Source organism: Orycteropus afer, unplaced genomic scaffold (genome assembly GCF_000298275.1).
Source record: "Orycteropus afer afer isolate SDZICR_OR568_19922 unplaced genomic scaffold, OryAfe1.0 scaffold00132, whole genome shotgun sequence".
NCBI lineage: Eukaryota > Metazoa > Chordata > Mammalia > Tubulidentata > Orycteropodidae > Orycteropus > Orycteropus afer.
Genome location: NW_006921719.1, coordinates 1,066,358 through 1,083,937, shown reverse-complemented (window position 1 = coordinate 1,083,937; position 17,580 = coordinate 1,066,358). Strand labels below are relative to the sequence as shown.

At 43.3% G+C, this 17,580-nt stretch overlaps 1 protein-coding gene across 1 annotated transcript in view; it reads left to right on the top strand.

Annotated features, from left to right (window-relative positions):
* The first annotated feature begins 11,310 nt into the window (after positions 1-11,310).
* Positions 11,311-17,580, top strand: part of MESD (mesoderm development LRP chaperone) — a 23,268-nt gene continuing 16,998 nt past the window's right edge. Inside the window, exon 1 of the mRNA XM_007945090.1 lies at positions 11,311-11,514. Coding sequence (XP_007943281.1) covers positions 11,311-11,514 — 204 coding nt within the window. The remainder of the gene's footprint in view (positions 11,515-17,580) is intronic.

Genomic DNA, 17,580 nt, shown 5'->3' with positions numbered 1-17,580 from the left:
GACTTTGTGCAAGTTCTCTCTCCAAATATCCATTTTCTCATCTCTAAATCAGATACATGAGTATTTCAACACTTGATTGATTCAAGTGCCTGGCTCGTACTTAGTGGCTGTTACAATTACAAGCCTTGATCAGCACAGTAGGCTCTCTCATAACCTGTTTCTGTGTTCATAGAACAGAATAATAGTGGTCACTGTTAAATAAGAGTAACAACCTATGGAGGTAAACATTATCCCCATTTCACAGATAAGGAAACTGATACTCAGATTCCTTAAATGATTTTCTAAGGTCTGGAAGGCAGCAAAGGGCTGGAAGAAGAGTCCACGCTCACTCCTACCCCCAACCCCTTTTCCTTTTCCCTAGACCCTGTTCTTCAGGAAGTGGTAAGACTGAATAAAACGCCCCACCTCTTAGTCCTAAAATAGTCTTCTTTAGATGTCCAACCCAGCAGAAGAAGCTGGGTGTGTACAGTCAACTTAGAAATATTTGTTCCTCTATCCCTTTTTAGGACCCCCCAGGTCACTTTTTTTCAGCCAGTTATGTGTTGCTTGTAACTTAAATGACCTTGCAGTTCATCATCCAAACAGAAACAGTTGAGAGTGAATGGTAAGGGATGCTATTGATAAATTAACTAGGACCACAGGTACAAACCTGAGTGGATAGTCACCCCACCTATAACTCATAGTGCCTTTATTTTGCAAACTGAGGCCCATAAAACTGACAACTTTCTAAACAAGCACCAATTCTACAGGGTTAATTCCTTTCAGTTTTCAACAAAGGAAAAACAATTGCATAAGCTTGACTCCATGGCCCAGGATATAGCACCTAAGACCTTCTTAGCTCCAAAAACTTACTGTGAGAGAGCAGTCATACCCTAACTAGGTACAGAAATTGCTCTGGGATCAGAGGCTTTTTCCAAAGCCATTTGGTGCCCCTTGGGTCCTTTTTTCCCTTTCTTTCCACATATGTAGTCTGTTTGCTTGTAACTGGAAGCCTCATGCCCCAGTAATGAGTTCAGTTCAATAGGTTGGGTTTGGCTTTTAAAACCGATAGGATTGTTTTCTTGGCCATCCCTGTTTAATTTTTTGTTTTGTTCAGGGAGGGTAACTCCTCCTAAGCTGATACTTCCAGGTACTACCTCCACCTTCCTTTAGGTTACCTTTACTTTCTGCCTTTGTTCATTCACTCCACAAACACTCAGTTACTCCACAAACACTGAGTACCAGTGTACCTGCCCCTGTGTTAGGCACCAAAGCTACATAAAAGGCAAGAGGAGGTCTCTACTCCTGAAGAGTAGAATCCAGAAAGAATTACAGAATCACAAACAGGTAATCACAATTTCACTTTTGGTATAGCAAGAGCAAAGTAAAGAAACTATAGCAGAGATAGTGGTGTTATTAAGTGCTGTTGAGTTGCTTCTCACTCAGCAACCCTGCAGACAACAGAATGAAACACTGCCCAGTCCAGCATCATCCTCACAATCACCACTAAGTTTGAGCCCACTGAGCCACTGTGTCAATCCATCTTATTAGGGACTTCCTCTTTTGTGCTGATCATTTACAAAGCATGATGATGTCCTTTTCCTAGGTCTGGTCCCTCCTGATAACATGTCGTCCGAAGTACATGAGACAAAGTCTCGCCATCCCAGCTTCTAAGGAGCATTCTAGCTGTACTTCTTCCGTGACAGATTTGTTTGTCCTGCTGGCAGACTGTGGTATATTCAATGTTCTTCACACCATCATTCAAAGGCATCAACTCATCAGTCTTCCTTATTCATTGTCCAGCTTTTGCATGCCTATGAGGCAATTGAAAATACCATGGCTTGGATCAGGTACACCTTAGTCCTCAAAGTGACCTCTTTGCTTTTGAACACTTTAAAGAGGTCTTTTCCAGCACATTTGCCCAATGCAATATATCTGCCCAATGTTACTGTTCAATAAATATTCCAGGGACAGTTAGGTGGGGTCATAGGATTAGTTCTGACCAATGAAATGTAAGTAGTGTGTGTGATTTCCAGGCTGAGGTAATGAAAAGCCAATCTCATTCTCCACTCACTTTCTTTACACTGGTGCAACTACTGACTATGCAGCTAAAAGATGATGGAACTGCCATAAGTTTAGGTGACTCTGTGGAGCAGACCCTCGGTTGACCTGTGCTGGACATGTAACATGAGCAAAAAGTAAATTTTTGTTGTATTAAATTACTGAGATTTGAGGGTTGTTTGTTACTGTAATAACCTGATAGAGGAGGGCTGTTTGTATGTGCCTGTGTAGTTACTGGAGAAAATGGCTTGACCACTTGTGCATTTGTTTTTATATCCTCAGTGCCTGGTGTAAAGCCAGCACTTAAGTATTTGATAAATATTTATTAAATGAATGAACTAGATGCCAATAGAGAACTGCTTGAGGATTTGGGCAGGAAAGGTAACACTGACGGAGGTTGGGGCAAAAAAGGATTGGGGGAACATCCTTGACTTCCTCTCTTCCCTGTTCTAAAAGATGCATCTACTACCTATGCTTTAAGCAGGTTTAAGAGAACAGTATGGACACTCTGGATTTTGATACACAACTTTCAACTCCCTCCTGGACCCAGATTGCTTGGACCAACAACCAAGCTACGTTTGGTCTATATTACCATCTGGTGGTCAGTATGGGCATTTACTGCTCTAATGCATTTCTCCTCTGGAGCAGTGGTGTCCTTCTGTTTTATTTTTGTGTTCACAGATGGAGCCTTTCAATCTCAGGTAATCTTTCTATACATATCCAAATATCACCCTTCATTGGCTTCCTTTTTCTTCTAAAGGAGAAAGATTTCTATCTGGAAAATGTTTGCCCACCTCTCTTTTCCCCTGATTCACTCATCCTCGTAGGTGATGGATGAGAGCCTGACATATTCACTAGGGAGCAGGATCACTGTGTAATGGTCACTGCCCTTACCCAGCATGTCCTCTTGCTCTCTGGTATATTTTGTTCCCATACACAAGAACACCTGGGCAGAACCCACCCCCATCACCCTATCCCTTCCCCAGGTTCACCTTTCACCTTCTCCACCATCCCGTCTCTAGTCACCTTAAATTGAGTTTGTGAGGGAGGCCTGTGTGCAGGACCAGTGCATACAGGCATATACCAGTGCATACACCTTGGCAGACACACTTGAGCATTCAGGTCCTAAGATCTAGAAATCTGGAATTTTCTCTAATTTAGTTTACTAGAGAGCCCTGTATGGGGATGAAGGGTGTTTACACAGATTAATTAAATGAGTACCCCACTTTTTTATTGGCTAGTGATTTTGGATGTATTGTCCGTTTTTCCAAATCCTGGAGGGGAGATAAAATGAATACTAAGATTCACGTCCCCTAAATTCCTAATACTAATCATGCCTAACCACGTTTTTATATGCCATGGTACCTACCACATAATTAGTAGTCAATATATATAAGGAAAGCTGGACTATATGAAGAAGAATGCAGCATCAGGATTGGAGGAAAGAACCATTAACTACCTGTGAGATGCAGATGACACAACCTTGTTTGCTGAAAGTGAAGATGACTTGAAGCACTTACTGATGAAGATCAAAGACTACAGTCTTTTTTTTTTTTTTTTTTTTTTAGGATTTGGGTGAAGATTTACAGAGTAAATTCACTTTTCATACAGCAGTTCACATATACTTTGTCTCATGTCATTGACCAAAATTTACAATGCAGCAGCTCCCCTCCCACTTCCTCCCCATAGTTACCTCCTCCCAGTGTCCATCCCTTCATACTCTTCTGCACCCTGAGCTATCTCCCTGTGCATAAGCAGCCCTTCCTTCTCCCATGATTGTTCTCTCCAGGGCATGTGTCTACTTGAGGTAAATGTTTAACTCACATGCCTGTACTTTGTTTGGCTGGAAACCACAGTTGTGGGTTCAGTTCCAGACCTGAAAGGCAGCTAGGGGCCATAGTCTCAGTGCAAAGACTACAGTCTTTAGTATGGATTACACCTCAACATAAAGAAAACAGAAATCCTCACAATTGGACCAATAAAGCAACATCATGATAAATGGAGGACAGATTGCAGTTGTCAGGGTTTCCTTTCACTTGGATTCACAGTCAACACTCATGGAAGCAACAATCAGGAAATCAGATGTCATATTGCACTGGGAAAATCTGCTGCAAAAGACCTCTTTAAAGTGTTAAGAAGCAAAAGTGACACTTTGAAGACTAAGGTGCACCTGACCCAAGCCATGGTATTTTCAATTGCCTCATATGTATGTGAAAGCTGGACGAGAAGAGGAATTGATGCTTTTGAGTTTGTGGTGTTGGCGAAGAATACTGAAAGTACCATGGACTGCTGGAAGAACTAACAAATCTGTCCTGGAAGAAGTGTAGCTAGAATGCTCCTTGGGAGCAGGAATGGCCAGACTTTGTCTTACCTACTTTGGTCATGTTGTCAGAAGGAACTTTTCCCTGGAGAAGGGTGTCATGCTTGCTAAAGTGGAGGGTCAGTGAAAAAGGGAACGAGATGGATTGACAATGATTGACAATCTTCAATGAGATGGATTGACACAGTGGCTGCAATTATGGGTTCAAGCATAGGAAGGATTGGCTCAAGCATAAGAAGGATTGTGAGGATGGCACAAGACTGGGCAGTGTTGTGTTCTGTTGTACATAGGGTCGCTATGAGTAGGAGCCTACTTGATGGCATCTAACAACAACAATATATAAGGAGCCTTGGTACAATGGATCTCTGGTGGCATAGTGCCTAAGGCATTTGACTGCTAAGCTGAAGGCTGGCGGTTCAAACCCACCGGCCACTCCTCAGAAGGTTGTTTTGTTGTTGTTATGTGCCGTTGAGTCGGACCCGACTCATAGCAACTTGGCAACCTACTTTTGCAGAGATACCACCTCGGAAACCCAAGGAGGGGTCACCATGAGTTGGGTCCGACTCAACAGCAGTGCGTTGCATTGATGTTGGTGCAACACTTAAGCACTTGGCTGCTAACCCAAAGGTCAGCAGTTCAAACCCACCAGCTGCTCCAAAGGAGAGAAAACTTGCCAGTCTACTCCCATAAGGAGTACAGCCTAGGAGACCCTATGGGGCAGTTCTATTTGGTCACATTGGGTTGCTCTGAGTTGGAATGGACTTGACAGCACAGAACAACAACATATAGAAATTGACTAGATTTATTATTCACTCATGGAGCCTCCCTGGTCCCCCAGACAGACTTGGACATTTCTGCCCCCTTGTACCTACTGAGCTCTGGTGGTGTAGTGGTTAAGGCATACGGGTGCTAACCAATAGGTAGGTGGAGTTTGAACCTACCAGCTGCTCTGTGGAAGAAAGTTGAGGCATTCTGCTTCCGTAAGTATGTACAGCCTTGGAAACCCAATGGAGGTTGCTATGAGTCAGAATTGACTTGGTGGCAGTGGGTTTGGGTTTTTTGTTGGTTTGGTACCTACTGAGGAACTCTGGTGGCACAGTGGGTAAGGCATTGGCTGCTAACCAAAAGGTTGATGGTTCAAACCTGTCAGCTGCTCCATAGGAGAAAGATGAGGCTGTCTACTTCTGTGAAGATTTATAGCCTTGAAAACCCTATGGGGGTCACTGTGAGTTGGAATTGACTTGATGGCAGTGGGTTTGTACCTACTATGCTTTGTCCACAGTGTCAATGTGGCCATTGGTTTTGCATGTCTATTGTTGGTGTAACTCTCTCCCCATAGCCCTTTTAGATCGTTAAAGGCAGGGACTTGGTGTGTTCATCTCTCCTTAGCACCTAATCTGTTGCCTGCTTGTCAATAAACATTCATGGAATTAATTAATTAACAAATTAACTCAGTTGCTATGTCTCTTTGCAAGGAAGACAGCTCTTTGTCGCCACCACTTTTACTCAGTCATGGACAGGAAATTGTGGATATTCATGACCCCACAGTCCCTTTTGGAAGTGTATCCCACACCAGAGGCACAGCCTGTGTATGATTCTGACCTATAGCTCACAGCTCAAAGGTGAAAGAGTAGGCCTGAGCCTATTGGCTCAGCAAATGTGCACCCTATTTCTCTTACAGCCTGTTTGGGAGATGCCAGGGAGATGATTCTTTGGAAACAGAGATTGTGAGCTGTCTAGACATAGGCACCTCATGCCTAGCTACATCTCTGTGCTGCAGAGTACAGGCAATTTTTCAGATAGCTCCGGTAAAGTCCTAACTTCTTGGGGGTTTCAGATCTCATTACCAAATTGTCAAGGTAATTGTGGTATTGTCAATTATTAAAATTAACTTGTGTATTTTCTGAGAATTTCAGTTGAAGAGAGTTTTTTTTTTTTGTTCTTATCCTATATCTTAGCAAAAAAGTATCAGCCCACATTTTGTGAGCAAAAGTGTGTGCATGTGTGTCCTGCTTTACTAAAATTAAAACTGGTAAGTGTTGTTAGTTGCCTGTTGGGTTAGCTCTGACTCATAGGGACCATATGTATAACAGAACGAAGCATTGCCCAGGTCTGTGCAATTCTCACAGTTGTTGGTATTGTTTAGCCTGTTGTGGCAGTTATTTTATAAAATATTAGATGTAGAGAAGGAGAAACACAAATAAAAGATCAAGGTAATTTGAAATCCCACCCCTAAGAGATAACCTTCATTTTTATATTTGTAGCCATTTTTCTATGCAAACCTATTTAACACTATTTTATAACCTTTTATCATTTAGTAATGTAAAATGAAGATACTTCAATGTCAATAAATAGATATCTGTGATATCTCATTATATTTAATGGTCCCATTGTTTTTCATTATATGAGTGGAGGTAGGGCAGTCTATTTCTGTAGTGATACTGCCTTGGAAACCCAAGGAGGGGTTGCTATGAGTCGGGTTCAACTCGACGGCACATAACGACAACAACAACAACAGTATAGTTTGCAATCTGTAAATGCAGATTTTACAGTCTGTTGTTGAACATTTAGTGTGATTCCTATTGTCCACTATTATGGAGAGTATTGTTGTTGTTGTTGTTGTTATGTGCCGTCGAGTCGGACCCGACTCATAGCGACCCCTCCTTGGGTTTCCGAGGCAGTATCACTACGGAAGTAGATTGCCCCATCTTCCTTCCGAGGAGTGGCTGGTGGATTTGAACCGCCAACCTTAGGTAGGATTATTAATGAGTAAATGAAGAAATACATGTAAACCATGGAGAAAGCCACCTGCCATATAGTAAACAACAAACAACCCACTGCCATGAGGTTCACTCTGACTCATAGACTCAACCCTACTTGGGTTTCCAAGGTGGTATCTCTACAAAAGTAGATTGCTCTGTCTTCCTTCCGAGGAGTGGCTGGTGGATTTGAACCGCCAGCCTTCTGCTTAGCAGTCAAATGCCTTAGGCACTACACCACCAGTTCTTCATTATTATTATTATTATTATTACTGTTATTTTAATTGTCTACTTCCTCAGAATCAACTCTTGGAAGTGCAATTGCTAATCTGTTATTCACACTTTTGAGGGTTTTGATACATTTTACCCAATTTTAATCCAGAAAAACTCCATCCCCCTAACTGAATGAAAATGCTCATTTCCTGAGCCTTGCCAACAATATATAGTCTTTATTTTTATCTTTGCCAAACTTATTGGTAAAAATGATATCTTGTTTGAATTTACATCTCTCTGATACCTAGTGAGGTTATGCACTTTATTTTATATTATCAATAGGCCAGTTATGTTTTCCTTTTGAGAATTACCTGTTCATGTCCTTTTCTATTTTTCTGTTGGAGTGTTCATTTTTTTCTTATTGATCTGTAAGATTTTTTGTACATGCTATGTTGCAATTTCCCTTGCAATTTACTGTTTGCCCTGTAATGTTTTCTGGTGTTTGACAAACACAAGTTTTAATTTTTATGTTTAATTATAAGCATCCTGAACTCTGGCTGGCCTACTGCTATGAGGCTGAACAGGTTTCAGCAGCACTCTCAGCCTACGATGGACTAGGAGGAAAGGCCTGGTTATCTACTTCCAAAAATCAGCCAGTGAAAACCTGATGGATCACAACAGTCCACTTCTGTTCTGCATGGGGTCACTGTGAGTCAGGGCCCAACTCGACAGCAGCTAACAAGATGACCCAGTTGGTGTGCAGGATCTCTTTTCTTGTACTGGATTGAAAAACAGAAAAAATGAAGAAAAGCAAATAGTCATTGCCTCCCCTGTCACCCCCTTAGGCCTACCCTAAAGATTCCTTCCTCCATATTTTCCCATGGTTCAGTCATTAAAGGATTGATGCCTGGCACAACAGGGACTTCCAGAACCCTGCTATTCCCTTCACATTGGCCTCAGTCTCAGTTCTGATTAGTCAGTGAGTGTTCTGTTCCATTTTTTCAATATTTTGAATATCACATCTGCCAGATTACAAATATTGCTGGAAACTCTTTCTTCACCTCAAGATGAGGCAGCCCTCCTCTGTTCTGGAGTGACATAGGCAGGATGAGCACAGGTTAGTACACTAATTAGATCTGAGATTCACTGAATCACTGAGAGGCCAAGTTAGTGTTAGATCCTAGAGCAAGGAGAGGCTAGTGGCTTCATCTCCATCATAACCACACAATCTCTCACTTCTGTCCTCTCCTCTCAACCTTACTGCACTGCCTGGGACCTGGTTCAGACCCTAATCTCCTTCCATCTAAGCGCTCCTGGCTCCGGTCTTTTTCCTTTTCAGTCCATCCTCTGTAAGCCTCCCAGTTTAACTATCTTGAGTGCTTCATCTGGCTGATTGACCCAGACAGTGCTATGCTGGGAGAAAGACACACCTTATCAGTGGCTGCTGACCTTGGATAAATTATGTACTGCCAGAACCAGAGTTTCCTTTTATTTAAAATACAAATATTATCATCCTCATAGATTAGATCTTCCAGGCTCTGACCTCTGTAATCTGCATTATACTTATGTATTATTGATCTCCTCTGTTGATACTATTGTTAGTTGCCATCAAGTGGATTCTGCCATATGGTGACCCCCATGTGTGCACAGAGCTGTGCTCTATAGGGTTTTCAAGGCTGTGACCTATCAGAAGAAAATTGCCAGGCCTGTCTCCCAAGGCACCTCTAGGTGGGTTCGAACTACCGACCTTTCTGGTAGTAGTCAAGTGCTTAACAGTCTGTCCACCTAGGGACTCTAGTTATCTCCTCTACTAGTCAGTAAACTCCTGAAAAGCAGAGCTCTTGTTATATCAATCTTTACACCCCCAGACTGGGCTTCTCCTGGTTCTTAGATGGCAGTTGGCCTTCAGTAAATAAATTCTTCCAGGGTTGAACTGAGTCAAGTTCCAAATACCAAAATAAGTGATGAAAATATAATCAATCCAGATGTTTTCACATTATAGACTGAATTGATTTCCTCCTTAGATGAAAGTAAGGAGCCCTGGATTTTTTTGTACACAACCCCAACAATTTCTACAAAACACTAAAGACCTTTATTCTCTTTAAGTAGGGACTGCGGGCCAAGAATCCCAGCGCTTTTGCACCTTAACTTGGCAGTTGGCAAAATGAATTACCAGGCTGACCCCTCCCAACAAAGCACATGATCAACCACAGCTGTGCATGTTTTTTAGCATGACTGCAACAGGACAGGGCTCCAAGCCACTGGGTGGAGCAATGAGCCCTGGGGAGAGAGCTTAGGACATTTCCCCTATGATTTCAGAAAGAAAAAGAAAAGAAAAAATACCTCTTTTCCTCTTCAGTTGTTTGTGCTCAATGTCAACAGATGATGTCATACTTAGCATGTATACATATAATGCATGCATCAATCTGTAGAATATACAGCACCACTGCAGTGGGAGAGAATTTAAAATCAATGGTCCTAAGTGAAAGTCAGTCAGAAATTGCTCATTAGTGTACTCTCCTCTTTCCTTGACAACTGAATCCCAGTTTTATTTGGGAGTGATAAATGCAGCTAAAAGACAATTTCCCAGCCTCCCTTGGAGGACTGAAAAAACCAAACCAGACTCACTGCTGTGGAGTTGAATCCGATGCATAGAGACCCCTTCTTGGGTTTCTTAGTATGTCTATGGAAGTACATTGCCCAGTCTTCCTTCTGGGGGGTGGCTGGTGGGTTTGAAGTGCCAGCCTTCTGGTTAGTAGTCAAATGCCTTAGGCAGTACACCAGCAGAGCTCCACCAGAGGTCCCGGTAATATTCATACCAATGAATATTAGGCAGCAGTATCATGAGTGGAAATTCTGTCATACTGTTTTTAGTGGAAAACACTTAAGGAGCCTGATAGGCTTAGCAGTTCATGTAGTTTGCTGCCATAAACCACATATAAATGTCAGCAAAATTATTTCTAGAAATTCTTTGATGTTTGTAAATGTATAGAAAAATGTGTGGAATAATAAACTGATAGCTGCAGTTGGTAGAAATAGAATAGGGAGTTGGGGGATTAAACTTGGTACAACGTTTGAATATTTTACTACAGTGATTCATGTTTTATGTAACTAAAATTTAAAGAAATTAGTAGATCATTTAAAACGAGTGGAATTTAAAGCATCTCTTCTGGCCAGAATATAAGCAAGAAAATAAAAGTGATTCAGTCTTGAAAAGGATTAGTCAGAGTTTACAATATTAGGTTAAAATTGGAAGAAAAAAAGATGAACTATTTAAAAAATGAAACGTAATTTTTTAAGAAGCTTTTTCAGGTATAGAAGGTGAAACAGCAAGCTGTGTACTTATGACCTTATCAAAAAGTTTTTCTACCTGCCACTAACTTCTTTTAAACAGGCAGTTGTCAAAGGAAATTGTAGACGATTTCAGGAAAGTCGGACATCCTCAAATAGGCTTGCTTAGGGCTGGGGCAGCTCCCAGAAACTTTCAGCAATTCATTTCATAGGCGAGGTAACACAAGCTTCGCAGAGGCGCTGTATGACGATTCCTGAAGGCCCTGAGGAAATTTATGGATCAGGCTTTGAGTGTTAGAGAGAAAATGGACAGCCTCTGACACAAAATAAAAAAGAAGACTCAAGGCCTGACCGGGCCAAGGCTGAAAGCCACCGCTGGACCAAAGGGAGAAACTCACCGAGCGGGGCGGGGCCAAGATGGCGGAGAGGCGTGGCTTCCGGAGGTGGGGACTGGAGGAAACGGCACGAGGCGTGGCCCGGTAGGCTAGCACGGGTTGGAAGGCGGAGCCGCGGGGGAGGGGGCTGTCTCATATTGGCAGAGGCGGGGCTGGAGGAGTGTGTGGGCGGGCCTGGAGCCTGCTGCAGCTAGTGCGGGCCTAGGAAGCCCGCGAATGGAAGGGGCGGTGTGGGGGCGGTGCCGGGTAGTAAGCGCAGGTCGCGTGCTCGCGGAGGCGCTGTGCGGCGAAGATGGCGGCTTCCAGCTGGGCGCGTACAGCTGTGGTGCTGCTTTGTGCCTCTGACCTCTTGCTGCTGCTGCTACCACTTCGGGCTTGCGCCACTGGGGACCCCACCGGAGCACCTGACGAGGCTACTCCACCCTCACGAAAGAAGAAGAAGGATATTCGTGATTACAATGATGCGGACATGGCGAGGCTCCTGGAACAGTGGGAGGTCCGCGGCTCGCGCACTCTCTCCCGGTTCTTCCCTGCCCTGGTCCCCGCTCTGATTGACCCTTTACCTCCTTCTCCGCCTTGGAACCTTTTTGGTCTCCGTCTCAGTATCATGCGATCCTCTAACATCCTTTCTGCCCATGCCACGAGTCCTTACTGACCCACTTAAGCCACCTCTGACCTTCCATACCTCCCTTGACTCCCTCACGCCTGCAGACCTCTGCTCCAGGCCTCTCATTCTAGTGTCCTCTTTCATCTGTCACCATTTCTCGGGCCACTTCAGTCACGATTTAGCATCTCACTGCCCAGCCCCACTTTCCCTTCAGTGCCCTGGTCTGCGCTGCCCCTAGTGCCCAGTGAGCCCTATAAAAGGGAAGGAAAACTGTTTCCACTCCTGAAGAGCAACCGCTCATGTTTCTTCTATTCCCCGCTTTGTGTCAGGGTGAGTGGGTGGGTGAGTGGCATGTGGTGATGATTATTGTTTAAAAGTCACTCTAGCTTTGAGTTCTCCCATCTTCTAAATCAGGATTTCAGATTTCCTATTTTGGTATATTTCCCTGGTCAGAATTATGTAATTTTGTGGGTTTTTTTTTTTTTTTTTTTTTTTTTTGCGGGGGGCGGGGGTGGGGAGGAACGGTTAGAAGAAGTATAGCTTTCTGTTATAGAACTGGTATTTTTCGTTTAAAGGAGAAAAGATTTGTTTTTGGGTAAGTTGTGGTTTGTTACTTGGGGCTACTGGATTGAGGAAGGAGTGTGTAATAAGCTTTTAAGATAAAGTTTATTGGCCAGAACTGTGCTGCTGTCTCTCTCCCTTCCAAAGGTGTATTGAAGGGGATAGTTTGCAGAGCAGGTGGAGTGGAGGTAGTAAGCTTGGATTCTACTTACTGTGTAACCTTGAGCAGGTCATGGCTCCCTTTCCTTATGTGTAAAATGAGGGGGTTTTACTGGATGATCCCTAAGGTTCCTTTCAACACTGAAGTTAGTCATTTTGTGATTCTCTCTCTCCATTTCTTTGTTAAATACCAGAAAACAAAGCATTTGGCTGCTACCCAGAAGGTTGGCGGTTCAAACCCATCAGCCACTCCTTGGAAGGCAGACTGGGCAATCTACTTGGGTAAAGATTTACCACCTAGGAACCCAAAGGAGATTACCTTGAGTCAGAATCAACTCGATGGCAGTGAGTTTGTTTTTGCTTTGAGTATTGCACTAGGTCCCTGGGTGACAGAAAAGGTTTGCACTCGGCTACTAACCTAAAGATTGCTGGTTCAAGCCAACCCATTGGTACCATGGAAGAAGGGCCTGGCAGTCTGCTTCCTTAAAGATCCCAGACAAGAAAATCAATTCTATGGAGCAGTCTACTCTGTAACACTGGGGTGGCCATGAATTGAAATCAACTCATGGGCAGTGAGCAGTATAGTGGTAATCTCAAGCGTTTGCTTGCGTTAGAGGCTTTCAGACATGAATTTTAAATGCCACCTAATGCATTTGATTGGAAGAAAGCAGACCTGTGTTTTCATCTTTTTCAGCAGCTGATAGAAAGATTGGGCTAGATTTGAGTGTGTGTGGACAATTAATGAAGAGGGAACTTGGTGCACCATTCACCAGCTCCCTTACAATCTCTAATCTCTTTTTGGATTCAAACAATTGAAGCCTTTTGATCTGCAAAAGGAAGAACATCACTTCACCAGAAAATCCTACCTTGGAAATGCTCAGACCCTGAGCTAGACAAAGAGAGTGCTACAGAGGTGATCTAGGGCTTCAGCTACCAGGAACAGTAGCTAACAATGGAAATAACCACAATACAAAGTAGAAATTGGTGAGCATTATAAAAAGAAAGGAGATGCTGTGGGAATCACAAGGAATGGACTTCATGGAGGAAATGACATTATAAATAGGCCAAGAAAAGTGGAGAAAGGGAGAAGGGCATTCTTAGTGGAGCAGCAGGAGCTGAAGATGGGACATCTGATAACTGGGCAGAATTGTGCAAACATTTACAGCTCAGGCTCTGGAGTTAGACTGTCTGGATTCAACCACTTAAGTTTATGATTTGGGGCTGGTAATGACCTCTCTGTGCCTTAGTTCCCTCAGCTACAGAATGGAAATTTTAGTAGTAACTACCTCTTTAGGGTTGTTCCAGGGCTTAACAGAATACATGGATAGGACGTAGACTAGTGCATCTCAGTAGTCATGAGCTATGGTAATATTAATTTAGGTTGGCTGGACCAGACTATGTGAAGCAATCTCCTAATAGGAGATTAGAATGGAAAGGTTGGTGGGAACCAGGCCATGCAAAGCCTTGAATGCTATGAGGTTTGGATTTTAAAAAGAAATACGTAGCCCCTGGTGAGTTTGAAAAAGTTGCATTACATATATTTTTTGTTGTTGTGTGCTGTCAAGTCAATTCCAACTCATAGTGGCCCAATATGACAGAGTAAAACCTCCCCATAGAGTTTCCTAGGCTGTGATCTTTACAGGAGGAGATTGCCAGGTCTTTTCTCCCACAGAGTGGCTGGTGGATTCACACTGCCAGCCTTTCGCTTGTGCTGCCAGGGCTCCTTATTATTTATTTAATTTGCTTATTTATTTATTTTCTTGTGATTTGGGTGAAAATTTACAGAGCAAATTCACTTTCCATACAGCAGTTCACATACACTTTGTCTCATGACATTGACCACAATTTACCACACTGCAACAGCTCTCCTCCCATTTCCTCCCGATAGTTACCTCTTCCCTGTGTCCATCCCTTCATGTACTCCTGCCTCCTGAGCTGTCTCCCAGTGTATCAGCAGCCCTTCTTTCTCCCATGATTGCTCTCTCCAAGGAATGTGTCTACCTCAGGTAAATGTTTAGCTCATATGCCTGTCTTTTGTTTGGTTGGAAGCCACAGGTGTGGGTTCAGTTCCAGACCTTAAGGGCAGCTAGGGGCCATAGTCTCAGTGGTTCCACTAGGCTCTATCAGACCAGCAAACCTGGTCCCCTCCCTTTTTTTTTTTCTCCAAATGATTTTGAGTTTTGTTCCACATTGTTCTTCCTCTCTATCTAAGATCTCCTACATAGATCCCCTTCCAAGTGGTTGACAATGGTAGCCTGGCACCATCTAGTTCTTCTGGTCTCATAGTAGTATAGGCTGCAGATTGGATGGTGTACCAGTCGCTAGGACTAATTGTTTCCGTGAGTCTTTGGTTTTCTTCATTCTTTGCTCTGGACAAGGTGGGTCTCCCACTGTTGCGTATAGATGGCAGCTTGCAAACTTTTAAGATCCCAGTCGCTACTTGCCAAAGTAGGAGGTAGAACAATGTTTTGTGTAGTATGTTATGCTAATTGAGCTTGATGATCCCTGGGATTATGGTCCCAAGCCCACAGGTTCAACTACTCAGTTCCTCTGGGTAGCTGGCCCTGACCAAGCAGTGACTACAACCTTGTCCGGGGCTCCTTATTACCACATATTACAATACTGAAATTTTATATTTAATCATCCATAATCTCATCTCAAAACCTGTTCTTTTTCCAAGTGCACTTCGTATGCAGACATAATTTTCATAACTGAAGTCTTAGCATACATGGAATTTCCTGCTCATTTTTTTTATTTGATAGATACTAATTTAAACTTTATTTAAAGGCTTTAGAATATCCCCTGAAGTGAATGTTCCAGCTATTAAAGGTTTTTGAATTGAGGATGGTGGGGTCATAATGAGGACTAAACTTCAGGAAAATTAATTGGTCCCTAAAGTTTAGGAGAGCTCTGATGGTGTAGTACCTAAGGCATTTGACTGCTAACCAGAAGGCTGGTGGTTCAAACCCACCAGCCACTCCTTGGAAGGAAGGTTGGGCAATCTACTTCTCTAGTGATATCGCCTCAGAACCCCAGGGAGGGGTTGCTATGAGTTGGATCCGACTCAACAACAGTGAGTTTAGGACAGGAGCTCTGGTGGCATAGTGCCTAAGGCATTTGACTGCTACCCAGAAGGCTGGTGGTTCAAACCCACCAGCCATTCCTCGGAAGAGCTTCTTCTAGAGATACTGCCTCAGAAGCCTCAGGAGGGGTCACTGTGGGTCAAAATAGACTCGACGGCAGTGAGTGAGTGAGTGAAAGTTTAGGACAGATCAGCAAGGAGAGAAACTGAAGGCAGAGACAACTTAATAGTTAACATTTATTAGGCATTCATTACATGCTATGACTATGCAAAACATACTATCTCATTTAGTCCTTTCACCACCTCTGTGAGGGAGGTACTTATTTCTGTTTATAGATGATGATACTGAGGTACTAAACACATTGTGGTTGAGTCGGACCTGACTCATAGCGACCCCTCCTTGGGTTTCCCAGACAGTATCACTACAGAAGTAGATTGCCCAACTTTCCTTCCAGAGGAGTGGCTGGTGGTTTCGAACCGCCAGCCTTCTGGTTAGCAGTGAAATGCCTTAGGCACTATGCTGTCAGAGCTTAAGAGGTAAGTAAAACTGGGAAAAAAACAAACAAACAAAAAAAAATACCACTGTCATCAAGTTAGGAGCTCTGGTGGTGTGGTGCCTAAGGCATTTGACTGCTAACTAGAAGGTTAGTGGTTCAAACCCACAGGCCACTCCTGGGAAGGAAGATTGGGCAATCTACTTTCTTAGTGATATACTGCCTCAGAAACCCAGGGAGGGGTTGCTATGAGTCGGATGCGACTCGACAGCAGTGATTTTGGTTTTTGGTTAATTTCAATTTATAGTGACCCTATAGGACAGAATAGAACTGCCCTATAGGATTTCCAGGGAGCTCTGGTAGCATCGTGGCTAAGGCACTTGACTGCTAACCAGAAGGCTGGCGGTTCAAACCCACCAGCCACTTCTTGGAAGGAAGATTGGGCAATCTACTTCCATAGTGATCCTGGCTCAGAAACCCAAGGAGGGGTCACTATGAGTCGGGTCTGACTTGACGGCACATAACAACAACAGCAATAGGATTTCCAAGGCTGTAAATCTTTACAGAAGCAGAATGCCACATCTTTCTCTCATGGAACAGCTGGTAGGTTCAAACCATCAGCCTTTTGATTAACTACTGAGTGCTTTAACCACTGTGCCACAAGGGTAAACTGAGTTTCAGAGTCTACCATTTGAGTCTAGCACCTGTTCTTTTAGCCATTTTATTGTACTACCCTTCACATTGATAATCAGGTACAATGACAAATAATGAGGACCTAGATTAAGCTAGAAGCTACAGTTGTATAGTGGAAGGGAGAAATGTGAGAGGTTTGATGCTTTTAACACGGCTTGGTAGCTGATTGAATATGTGATGACGAAGCTGACAGCATTATGTAGTAAAAGGTCAGGTTTTGTTTTTTTTTTTTTTTAAATCCCTTGGTAGCTATGGGATCCTGGACAAGTGGTGATCCTTTATTCCTCATTTGTAAATAGAATAATATCCCACCTTGCAGGGTGTCATGCGGACTTGTTGTTAGGTGCCATCGAGGTGGCTCTGACTCATAGTGACCCTATGTACAACAGAATGAAAGACTGCCTGGTCCTACGCCATCCTCACAATCCTTGTTATACCTGAACCCATTGTGGTAACCACTGTCAATCCATCTTGTTGAGGGCCTTCCCCTTTTTTGTCGACCCTCCACTTTACCAAGCGTGATATTCTTCTCTGGGGAATGATCCCTTCTGACAACATAATCAAAGTAGGTGAGACGAAGTCTGGTCATTCTCGCTTCCAAGGAGCAACATTCTGGCTGCACTTCTTCCAGCGCAGATTTGTTCGTTCTTCTGGCAGTCCATGATCGTTTCAGTATTCTTTGCCAACACCACGACTCAAAAGCATCAGGTTTCTTTGGTCTTCCTTGTTCATTGTCCAGCTTTCACATCCATATGAGGCTATTGAAAATACCATGGTTTGGGTTAGGTGCACCTTAGTCTTCAAGGAGACATCTTTGCTCTTCAGTACTTTAAAGAGGTCTTTTGTGGCAGCTTTGTCCAGTGCAATACATCTTCTGATTTCTTTTCTCTCTCTCTCTCTCTTTTTTTAAATTGTGATTTAGGTGAAGTTTTATAGAGCAAATTCACTTTCCATACAGCAGTTCAC